This window comes from Macrobrachium rosenbergii, chromosome 21 (assembly GCF_040412425.1).
Source record: "Macrobrachium rosenbergii isolate ZJJX-2024 chromosome 21, ASM4041242v1, whole genome shotgun sequence".
NCBI lineage: Eukaryota > Metazoa > Arthropoda > Malacostraca > Decapoda > Palaemonidae > Macrobrachium > Macrobrachium rosenbergii.
Window position 1 is genome coordinate 45838904 of NC_089761.1, and position 13371 is coordinate 45852274.

The 13371-nt window shown below is 33.1% G+C and overlaps 1 protein-coding gene across 7 annotated transcripts in view; it reads right to left on the reverse strand.

Annotated features, from left to right (window-relative positions):
* Positions 1-13371, reverse strand: part of Epac (Exchange protein directly activated by cAMP) — a 659154-nt gene that overhangs the window by 232864 nt on the left and 412919 nt on the right. For 2 of the 7 annotated variants that reach the window (XM_067123718.1, XM_067123715.1), the window contains exon 3: positions 231-284. The exons of the other annotated variants lie outside the window; for them this stretch is intronic. In XM_067123718.1, coding sequence (XP_066979819.1) covers positions 231-284 — 54 coding nt within the window. The remainder of the gene's footprint in view (positions 1-230; positions 285-13371) is intronic. 7 annotated transcript variants of the gene reach the window in all.

Here is a 13371-nt window from a genome sequence, read left to right on the forward strand (position 1 = left end):
CGCGAAGCCTGAAAATGAACCAATGAGAACTGGAATTCACTGTGCGCAATAACACCGTCATGCATAGTTTGATTTTGGAACAGAAGTACATCATCATACGTCTCGGCTAGAAACATTTAAGCTAATAAGCACTCTTCATGACTGCAGTAAGAGCGAAATCAGAATCGCCTGGCCATGCAATTGTCGCCTTTAAAGGCGTTTCCGTCTAAAATCCTTCTATGTTTACTCACCGGTTTTGAACTTAAGAACTCGAAACAATTCCAGGGACTTGAAGACCGTCTTGGCTGAGGAGTTAAAATATCACTTGAGAAAAATATCCCTGAATCTGGGTTTTAAAAAATATCACTAAGAAAAGGGTCTTTCAATATGGTTTATAAAAAATTACCACTGAAGGAAAAATGTTTTTGATATTGCTCTAAAAAATCAGTAAGAAAAATGGTCTTTGAAACTGGTTTCTACCAATTACCACTGAAGGTAAATGTAAAAAATATGGTTTTATGAAATAAAACTTAGAAAAGTCTATACTAAAAGGTTTCTAAACATTACCACTGGAGAGAAAGTAGAGGGTATTTGGTTTTTAAAACATTATTTCTAAGTAAAAAGGTCTGTAAATCTGATTCCTAAATACTGCCACTAAAAAGATTTGCCAAAACAGTCTGGTTTTCGAAAAATATCACTATGAAAAATGGCTTTAAACGTGGATTTCAAAAAATTTCCACAGACGTTAAAGTTTAAAGATTTTATATTTTTCAAAATATCACTAAGAAAATAGGTTTTTAAACCTGGTTTCTAAAATATATTACAGAAGAAACAGGTAAAAAAAAAATGTGCATTTCATAAAAAAAAATATCACTAAAAAAATGGGTCTTTTAATCTGGTCTAAAATATCACCAATGGCTGTAAGGGACTAAAAATGTTATTTTAATAGAATATCACGCAAAATACGGATATTTAAGCCTTTCGTAAATACCACCGAAGAAAAATATCTCCAAATGATTTTTAAACCTTTCTTAAATGCCACTGAAGAAAAATTTCTCCATATGATTAAGAGTCTTACCTTTGAAGAAAAATGTCTCAGTGAGGATTTCAAAAAAAGTATCATTAAGAAAACAGGTTTCTAAGTGACTTAAGGAAGACCACCGAATCTAGCTCATGAAGAAACACTACTAGAGAAAAAAGGTCACTGATGAAAAAGAGATTACAGTTTCTAGAAAATATCATATGATAAAATATAATTGGCAAATTTCAAAAATTAACAACGCGGTTTCTTCAACACATTGGTTTCCAAAACATACCCCTTGAAAGATTTCCAAAGTGGCTTCTGAAAAAATTCCTCCATAGCTCTAGTACAGGGGTTCCCAACCTTTTTGTTCTTCTGTACCCCTTGGGCATTTTTATAGATTCCTGTGTACCCCTAAAAGTCGAGGATAAAGAAGAAAACCAATGAAATTGATATTGTGACATAATTTTATTATGAAATCTGTTTGTGTAGACTGCATCTTTTCAGGCCTGGTTCGGATACAGATTACAGCCGCGAAGTTCCATAATAGAGAAAAACAAATGCTATTCAAACTACTCTTGATATAACTTGGGTAAAAGCTTTGCTTACTAAAATGAAATAAAAAAAACACGACATTGTGCAATCTCAGCGCAGATTGCATCATGTATTGCACAGTACTGGCTATTCTCTCAGATCCAATGTACCCCCTGAAGAGTACAAATATACCACTGGGGATACATATACCCCAGGTTGGGAACCCCTGCTATAGTAAATAAGTTCCAAGAACCCTTCGAAACTGAGATTCAAAATATCACCTATGAAACAACTAGAAAACATTTTAATAACAACACCACCTAGGAAAAATGTGAAACTTGTCTAAAACGATAAACTTCTAGAAAAAAATAAATCACACTTAAATAAAAATTACTTCATAAAAGTACATAAAATTACTTTCTACTACAATCACAAAGGTTACTGAAAACGGAATTTAAAAATATCCCTCCAAAGCAAGTGAAAACTGGTTCCTAAAATAACCTAAGGAAAAGTTGAGATAAATCAAAATACCCTAGTCCAGATATCGACATTAAAAAAATAAATAAAAAATAAACGGTTTATATATATATATATATATATATATATATATATATATATATATATATATATATATATATATATATTATTTATATATATATATATATATATATATATATATATATTTATATATATATATATATATATATATATATATAATATATACATATATATATATATATATATATATATATATATATATATATATATATAATATATATATATACTATATACTGTATGTATAAAGATACGTATAGGTGAAATTATAGAATTACACTCACGGAAAAATTTATCAAAAGTATTTCCAACCAGATCAAAAAATCACTATAGTATACGGAATTAAAATTGGCTTCAATAGCATCACTTAACAAAATAAGTATGCCAAAACTGGTTTTTGAAATCAGTATTTAACAGTATTTGGAATACTTTACTAACAATTAAAATTAGTATTGGAAAGTACATTTTAGGGATGTGGAACTGAAAACAAGTCTCAGCAGAAGCCTATATCTTTTCTTTGCATACGTTACTTTTAATATTTACACACATACACACACACATGTATACGTAAATATATTATATATAATATACATAAGCATGCACACACGCGCACGCCCGTGCATGTACATATATACAAAATTGAAACTTCAAGCAACACTAAATATTTGCATTACAAGTCAAAAAATCTTTTGTAGAGCTACTTTTATTATTAAGTATTAAATATGTGAGTACATGTCCATACATACATACATACATACATACATACATACATACATACATACATACATACATACATACAATAATAACAAATATTTTATAAAAGGAAGAAAAAATTATGTAAGGATAGCATTTTGCTCTTCGACCTCCAGTCGTAATAACCTGATCAACGATCACCTTTTCCAACAAATATCCAACCAGAGCTGCTGCCACAGACTGACTGGACAGCATGACGATAATAAACACGTTGATTACTGATTGGATGAATATCCAAGTACAGTACAGCTTGGGTGGACATGGCACTAATGGTCACAAACAACAGGATTGAATAATAAGCAAGGCCTTCAGGACTGGGAGAAACTTGACTGAACCGGATTAACTCAAAAAAGTATGAAACTGAAACCAACCTCGCGAGAAAGAGGTATATGGATGCTAATGTCGTTGTAATTTAAATGAACAATTGTCATGAATATAAAGTGAACCATACAAGAAGTCACGATTAATGACTCAAATCAATTGTGGAAGGATTTATTTTTTTTTTTTTTATGTTCCAAGTTTATTCTACGTGTTCTTTTAGTTTTACTTTCGATTTACTTTGAATGGCCACTGAATACATAAATAAAAAATTATGTTCATACACATAAAGTAACTATGATGTATACACAATTACAAACATACAAAAGACAATATATATTTATAGACAATATATATATATATATATATATATATATATATATATATATATATATATATATATATATATATATATATATATATATATATATTATTTATTTGTCTATATATATATATATTTATTTGTCTTTCGGTAGGTCATATGGAACGGACCATGCTAAACCAGTTTTCTGCCCAGGTGGCTGCTCACTGATTCATCAGTTAGCAGATCAATATGGTAGTGACTATCAATATTCCTACCAAGGGGAAACGGATTGTTGAGTAAAATATACCATCGCAAGAGGCCGTGAATACTTGTGCGCAGATTTTAATTAGTAAACACTTGCATACTCACAGTACGATAAAATCATTTACCACCATATGAACCACTATCTCCATGTTTAGATTACGTCATTAGGATCAATTAACGGTTCTCTCTCGCTCTCTGTCTCAACCTCCTTTGTATTCCAGCCTTCCCTCTCATCGTTGGCTAACCACCATACCCCAAACATTCAAAAACAGAGAGAGAGAGAGAGAGAGAGAGAGAGAGAGAGAGAGAGAAGATGTAAATAGCATCATTTAGTTCTGAGCCTCACAACGTCTTTAATTGCTCAATTCAACTTTTTGTCCATTCGAACCAGTATCTATTTGGGCACCTTAATCGGACAATACAAAGGGTTCGGTGAAATATCCTGTTTTGGATCAACCCAAATTACGTCTCATTATTAGTATGAGATCCTCTATGTTTTCTCAAGTTCGATTTATACTGTCATTTTAAACAATCTCAAGTTTAATTTATGCTGTCATTTTAAACAATCTCAAGTTTAATTTATACTGCCATTTTTAAAAAGTATTTAACATCATCTCTCTCTCTCTCTCTCTCTCTCTCTCTCTCTCTCTCTCTCTCTCTCTCTCTGTTTTGGGTGTTCAAAGTATGGTTGTCAGCCAACGATGAGAGGGAAATCTTGAGCACAAAGAAGGCTGCGTCAGACAGAACCCAATGAGATATTCTAAATCTATAGATAAGGGTCATACAAACGCACGAACTCCCATCATGTTTATGTGTAAAGACAAAAAATAACAATATATAAATTAAAAAAGCCAAAACTGGAGGCTGGTAAAGGATTAGGGGTGCATTAGGTTAGGGCTAAACCCTGAGGATAAGTAACGTATTTATCCCTCAAAATAGGAACTATTAACATGGCATTAATTCCATCCGGCTTCCAGCCCCTGCACGGTATCATGTATCCAACAATTTCAGCTGCGAAAACTGAGCCGATGGCATTTGGGTAACTAAAACCTAAAAAGGCTGCCTCTTCCTAACGTTCAGCTGATCTTTTTGATGGCATTCAGGCGTGGGATTTCTGTTTTATTGACACGATCCTTTGCCCTCTCACTGGAGATAGGATGAAAATTATCAAAATTTCAAAATTGGATGTCATTAATCTGATCATTAAAATGTTATTGAAAGAGTCAAGTGTATGTACATGTATATAATATATATTCACACAAACACACACACATATATACACACACACATATATATATATATATATATATATATATATATATATATATATATATATATATATATATATATATATATGTATGTGTGTGTGTGTGTGTGTGTGTGTGTACGCATATGTGTGTGTATGTATGTGTATATATGTACACTACATATATTATATTGTGTATATGTATATATATATATATATATATATATATATATATATATATATATATATATATATATATATATATATATATATATATACTTGCAATGTTACAATGAGGTCATAGCAGACGTCACACATGCATCTGACCCAGGATCCATAATCTCTCGATCCTGATCTGACCCAGCCATAACTTGAACCGTATGAGAGAGAGACCTCAATTTGGTATGCATAATCCATTAATGATGCCCATGACCAGTGATGGCAATGTTATATATATATGGGTCAAAAGACAATTAGGAATTTAATCTTAGCTTCACTTTAGGGCTGTACAAGTTGGAGGTGTCCTGTTGGACACTTTTAATCCCCTAATAAACCCGAGGTGCTAAATTATTTCAATGTCAAGCTTAAATCATGCTTAGGGGTGACAGATCAAAAAGGAATTCAACCTTGGCCATGGCTTTTGAACTGTACGAGATAATGACTTCATATCTAACATTCACAATCCACTAATAATGTCAGTGTTCCGAATGAAGTTAAGGTCACAATTAAAAGTCAAAGATCAAATAGGAATATGGCTCTGGCCAAAACAAATCTGCGCTAATTATTGCTGACTTTCAGCCTCAAACCCCAGCAGCGTTCTGTGGAGGAGCATTTAGAGTATTATTGACAATTAATGCAATTCAATGTTTTCGATTTATGATTTCCGGGGCTACCCAGGATCTTCTGAGTGCCCGTACCCTCAATTTATGACTATTTATTTATCACGGCCTAGCAAGAAATTACAGAAAATAAACCCCCCCACCACTTGTGACTATTTATTTACCATGACCTAGCAAGAAATCACAGAAAATAAACCTCAAGATAATTAAAATTTCAGTCATGTAAGCTATAGCACCCTTCTATGTGACTGAGCTGCAATTTTACATGTTAGAAAAATTAAATATTAATTCTTTTTTTGAAAGGTAAAGTTTTCTTTCCTAAAATACTATTAATGAATGATTACAATGAATCTTTGACATTTGATCTACAAAAAATTACCCAGAATTATATTAATTTCCCCATCAAATGTCCTCAGTGAAGATTTCCAGTTGTCATTCTATATTACCTCAATGGGCAAAAAGGTTCCCGCATGCTTAAACATTCCCACACACAGCGGAGGTTTTATTTCATAACACTCATCTTTCATCTTACTGCAGTCTTTTCTATACAAATCAAGTTATATTGGGGAAAACTGAAAATTTCGCTGTGTTTTCCTTTCACATTCTATCATGATTTTACGCTTTGTACAACGACGTCACAATGTTTGTCTTGCCTATGCAAAAGCCTCCTACTGTGGAGGTATTCTGTTTTATTGTGGCTGTAGGAAGCTCATAATGATGTATCTTTTTTATTATGTCCACTTTACTACAATTACTCAAATGCTCATACTACTTCGCATGCAAATAAAAACACACAAATTCGACCCCTTCCTTTGTACACATTCTATTCCTTAAAACTACGCTTCCTAAGACTCTTAGTTAAGTTTCTCATTTCGCAGTTATTGCTCCTCTTTTTCCCCTAATTCACTACTAAACCAGCTAGTCTACCACAAACCCCCCAGTGTTCCTTTTTCTCATTTACCTAATTCATTCCTTGGGACGAAAAACTCTATCTTCTCCTAAGGCCTCTGGTACGCCTTAAGAATACAAATGATTTAGGCTGCGACCAAGCGATGAAGACGGCATAGGCCTAACGGTAAAATAGCCCAGGAGACCCTAGGAAAGGCCTGAGCATCTTTAATCCCGTCACTCTTCAGTTCTTTTATTGCGCGCAAAGGCATTTGTATCTTTGGTATGGGCAGGTTACTGTGAAGGATTCGTTAGTAGTAGTAGTAGTAGTAGTAGTAGTAGTAGTAGTAGTAGTAGGCTACTGTTCTGTTTTTTTCTGAAGAAAAAGATACATGAGGATATTCACCTTCGCCTTTCTATGATTTGGGAACTTTGATATTTTTTTAGTTAAAGCATTAGCGGCAGTAATAGTTGCTGTCCGATATTTTGATTTTTGCAAATAAAAACGGTGCTAATCTATTTTCTTTCCATCCCTAATTCATGAACATTCTATCACTTTCATAGGCATAATAGGTAGAGTACTCTAATTTTGTTTTTGCAAACAAAACTTTCTTAATGCAAAAGTGTACTTTCCCCTAAGTTAGGTAAATTCTGCCTTATAATAACTTGAAATCCTTTTCATGGAATGGATGTAACAGTAATCATTTCCTGCCAGCAAATGAAAATGACCAAATACCGCAAAGAACTAACAAAATAACCAGACCAGTATTGATACGAGTACACAAAAGAACAAATAAATAGCATAACAAAATAGCTTTTGCAGCTGTTCAAGCCTGCACACTTGTCTACAGCTCCTGACTTCATGCAGTCATGTCATTTACTCCTTTGTACCTCACGTCTTGGCTGTTCTAAGCCACCACACTATCATGTTACACTTCATGTTTACACACCGTCACATACTTCAGTACACTTTATTCTACTTAAATACACTTTATCCTTTAATACCACAATATGCCTTCTTACATCTCGTGCTTCATGCTTTCACACTGAATTGCAACCCGCTCGTTTGTGCCACATATCTCAAATTACAATATACCTCTTGACAGACATATTTTAATACCACAATACAATTGTTTACACTTCATATTTTATCCCCGGGGCACACTTGCTCATACTTCATCACCGCAACATCCTCGTATTACACTTTATGCTAATACGCTGCTACATACTTGCTTGCACTCCATGATTGCGTGCCATAACATATTCGTTTGCACTTCTTGTTTGAAGTATGAACCACATCCTTCCGGCCGCCAAAAACAGCAAATCCAAGAGACCTTTGCGACGAACGAAGGCGTGTGCATACGAATATTCCGGTCTCATGAGCGAAACCTCCCAAAAGATTGAAACCCAAACGTAAACAATTACTTTCATCTTCCTTCTATCACCCCGAGTCGGTTTCCCCCCTCAGTCAAAAAGAAATGCAAGGGAATAAATCTAAATAATCTTATGCAAACACTTAAATCTGAGCCACGTGGCTGGCTTAATAAACGATTCTCTCTCTCCTTGCAGCAAAGGAGGGATCTTTCCTAGATAGTGACCCCCAAGGGTTTTAACCCGGTATGTATCCACCCTTGTGGCGCGTTTCGTGCGAGCCAGTTGGGGATTAACGTGAAAACGTAAACAAAAGACTATAAATTTCATATAGATAATGACACCCCCAAGAAATATTAGTCCTAGATAACCAGCCCCGAACTTTGTTGGGGGTCACTATCTAGGAAAGATCCCAAAGGAGATAAGATATGCATTCAATTTACTTAGCTTTTGGTGACGATAACAAAGTTGCTTTAATTAAGATATTTAATATTAACGTATTTAATGGCTCAGGCACCCACAGTATGCGTAAGGGTAAGGCAAAATACGCATAAAAGTAGAGCAGTAATGTAATCACATTGCTTTTCCTGAACAAACCTGCTAAATTTAATTTTGCAAATTTTTAATTCTTTAATTTAATTCAATATAACTTTAATTTTTTGCAGCAAACGAGTCTGAAGGCTTCATTATCATGCCGTGGCAGCCTACTGGTCAATACTGTTGACTAATAGGTTGGAAAAGGGCGATAATGAAACCTCCAGACTGGTTGGACGTGCTGATGGTAGTAGCAATAGTCTCCACATTCCAAATGTGTGTTCTCAAGATGAAAATATTTCTATACGTAACATTATTAAATTCTAAGTATGAAAGATGAAAAATGTATTAATTAACTTATAAATAGCAAATGAAAAACAATTATGACGATATTCATTATCACTAGGTACTGAAATAACCGCGCATCAAACTTACATATCAAACAAATTTTCGTACCAACAAAGAAAGAAATAAAAAACAAATAAAAAAATAAAATACAGGCTGTTACAGACTTCCGCCCACCAACCTGCTCACGTATACACACACACACACACACGTTCGTTTACACTCAATGCTTTGGCACCTCATGAAACTCACGTCGCCTATTAATTTACACTGAGTGAAAACTTACTCATCAACACTCCGGACTTTTACCCCAGAGCTGAATCCTTTCTGCCCAAGGAATAACCGACGAATATCTGGGGAGACTTAAATCTATGTAAATATATTCCAGCCAGCGGAAATACACGACCAACACAGACTAACCCCTAGTAGGTCAACAAATATGTTTACCTCTCTTTTCTATTACGACGAAGCTGAAACTGTTTCCCCTCGGTATAAAAAAAAGCAAAGGAGGGAAACAAATATTCTCATTCATAAACCCTTAAATCCAGGTTACGCGGTTGGCTTAACGTTTCTCTCCCCTCGTTCCAACAAAGGACACGGGATGTGCATTCGATTTATTTTGGGGTTTGGTGGTGGTCACAAAAAGAAGTCCTCCAAATGAAGTGGCTTCAAGAATTTAATCATTAATATGTCACGTATACACACCGTAAATATTTGTATGGCTTACCTGTAACATTATATTATTGAAATACCTTGATCAAATCTGGATCACTTCAACACAGTTATATTATTGAATTGCCTCGATCAATCTTGATTACGGCAGTTCTCTAAATTTTCTGTACAGTTATATCATTGAAATTCCTTAATCAAATTTTGATTACTGCAGTTCTGTAAATTTTCTGTACAGCTATATAACTAAAATGCCTCGATCAAATTTTTATTACCGCAGTTCTGTAAATTTTCTGTACAGTTATATAACTAAAATGCCTCGATCAAATCTTGATTACTGCAGTTCTGTAAATTTTCAAGTAACGTTGGTAATATTTCCAGTAATTTATTAATAATGGCAACTGCTGAAAAAACAATTTACAACATTATCTACAATAGCTGCTACTCCCCCTACTTACATAATTGCAGAATGAACTCTAATCAAGTTGTGATTAAAATATTTCAGTATTAAAATTAAACAAAATAAACTCAACTATGCATTTGGTGTGTATATGTAACACTGTTGGAAGGATTCTTCTGGCAATCAGCAACGATCCCAAAATAAATCGAATGTAAGTATTATTTTTTCACGAAATTATTGAACTGCTAAATTCTTTCCTTTTCTAGTTGAGGTGAATTCTACGCTTGAATAGTATAAAAGTTAGCTTTTATATTAGAGAAACTACTTCAACTTTCATTAGAAAAATCACCTATTCATTGAAAAGCTATGATTATAGTAATTTTGAAATAATATTTAACTTACAAAACAAGCTATAATCGACCTACTAAAACAGAAAAGTAATAAAAAAAAATTGCAAATAAACCGTGGTCAATACAATACATACACACATCCATATGTGTATATATATTAATACATATACATATATATACATATATATAAATATTTATATATATAATATATTCCTCGACATTTACAGAATAAATAAATAAGTACACAGCGCCCTTGCCCGTCTGCCGTTGATGCCAGAAAGCGAAATAAAAAAAAAACACACGAGGCAGATCTCTGGCTTGTTGAGCTTATTTCATAAATGTCACCTTCACAGCAAATGGTGACCAGAAATGAAGAGGATGATGATATTACGAAATAAATATTTCCCCATCCCTTTCTCCTCCCTCCTCCCGAAGCTTTCGAATTGACTCACTTTTCGTCCACATGCTGTCAATATTTTCCTCACTACCAAACCATCTATCTGAAAACACTTCAATACATTTTTTCAGTGACACTAATATTTTACCAGTTTTTACCTTATATATATATATATATATATATATATATATATATATATATATATATATATATGTGTGTGTGTGTGTGTGTGTGTGTGTGTGTATGTATGTATGTAGCATATATATAAACACACACACACATATATATATATGTGGATATAAATATATATATATATATAAATAAATTTATATATATATAAACAATATATATATATATATATATATATATATATATATATTATATATATATACTATATACATATATATATACAGTATATATATATATATATATATATATATATATATATATATATATATATATATATATATATAGAGAGAGATATATATATATATATATATATATATATATATATATAGAGAGAGAGAGAGAGAGAGAGAGAGAGAGAGAGAGAGAGAGAGAGAGAGAGAGAGAGGAAAAATCGAAAGAAAACAAAATTTCAAATTTCTGAATATTATATATAGAACTATACACTCTATATAGAGGGGGACTGGAGTTTTCCCAGAACTTGGAAAACGATCAGGATATGCGTCCTGAATCCGATACACAAAAAACGATACTGACGCCCACCTCTTTGTTGTAATCACGCCTACACCCATCCCTTCCGACATAACCGTTCAGTATTAAACCTTTATTTGACCGGCTCAGTCATCGAGGACCCCATCTAGAAAGCATCCCTAGGGCGCATACCTTTGCAAGCACCAAACTATTAAGAAAATTCAAATAAAAAAGAATAATTCTTTGATTTCTGGGCCACCTCCGAGTCTGCCCAATTTCCTTTTCCCACATCCCAGTCCCTCCAAAATATTGAACTGAAATGATTCGGACACATTTTGAAGTGTCTTGTATGCAGCCACTGGTAGAGCTAAACATTTGCTGAAATTAGTGAAGGACTGTATAAAATATGCATACTCCCATATACGTATATACATATAATATATACAAAGATACACACATATACATGTATATGTGTATATACATATACATGAATATGTATATACATACACACTTATGTATATATAAACAATAATTTGAATCACTGCATATATTCGTATATATAGCGAAATGTTTAAAATCAAATGTAAAAATATACGGGAAAACGTTCTGATTACCGTAAAAAGTGACGAATTGGGACAAAATGAAGCACTTAGAGAGAGAGAGAGAGAGAGAGAGAGAGAGAGAGAGAGAGAGAGAGAGAGAGAGAGTAAAATTAGGAAAAATAAAGTTGCAAAACTTCACAATCTGAAATGCCAGTAATGAATGGAAAGTCCATGAGAGTTGAAAAATCACTTTCCACCTACATTACACGTTTGACCCTGGCTGATTGATCCTAAGTAATCTGGCGTCACAACTACCCTCTATTGTCCTCGTGTTCAATTTAGTAGCTCTTACACCGAACTTTGAGATTTACTTCCAGCTTTCTTTTTTCGTGATTCCTATAACCTGCCCTGCTTTGTGGGGCGTTTAGGCACCCATACAACTATTCTTTCTCCTTTCCTTGTAGGCTCCCAATCCCGTTGGCCTTGGCATAAAAAACTTAATATAGCCAATATTTAAATTATAAAGCGTGAGTTGGCGGCAGTAAAGAGTGATTAGCAAGTTATCAGGTGTGAATTACAGATAAAGCGTGAGTTTCGAAGGCAATATAGTCAATAAGGGAGTGTAAAACGATATTGCTTTTTCATTTCTGCGAGATATTACCCAAAAAAAGAAAGTAGTAGTTTTTAGCACTCTACACTTATTTTGTACATGGCTTCAGGGGTAAAAAAAAGAAATTAGAATAGGTTGAGCAGAGAATTGTAAAAAAAGAAATTTGAATAGGTTGAGCAGAGAATTGTTAAAAAAGAAATAAGAATAGGTTAAGCAGAGAATTGTAAAAAAAGAAATTAGAATAGGTTGAGCAGAGAATTGTTAAAAAAATAAATTAGAATAGGTTGAGCACAGAATTGTAAAGAATCTAGTTTTAAAGTGGGAAATTATAAGCTAATCTAAATTAAAATAAAATAACAAATCCGAACTAAAAATCTAACAATAAACTAAAATTCGTTGTGACAAAACTAACTTCTTTCTTTAGAAGAAAATGTATGCAATAACTCAAAACAAACAAATTACGAACGTTAACCCTTTAAAATTTGAAAAATGCAAACTGCAAAAGAATCTGATATTCTTACCACTTTATACGAGAGTAAAAATTTCGAGTCATAAATGTAATAATTCATTTTTGGTTGCTCTAAGTCCTCTAAAAATATACAGGGATATTTTAAAACCACGAAGTGCTGCAACTAAAGTCATATACGAAATAAAATATTCTCTCAAGCTCAAGAGTCCTTCAAAATAATATCCGGTGATACTTCAATTAAATGGGAATTACTGGAAAAAAGTGACGATACAAAAATGGGACATGGCTCAAAATGCAGGGAGGGTATAAGGGCCAAAAAATGGCTG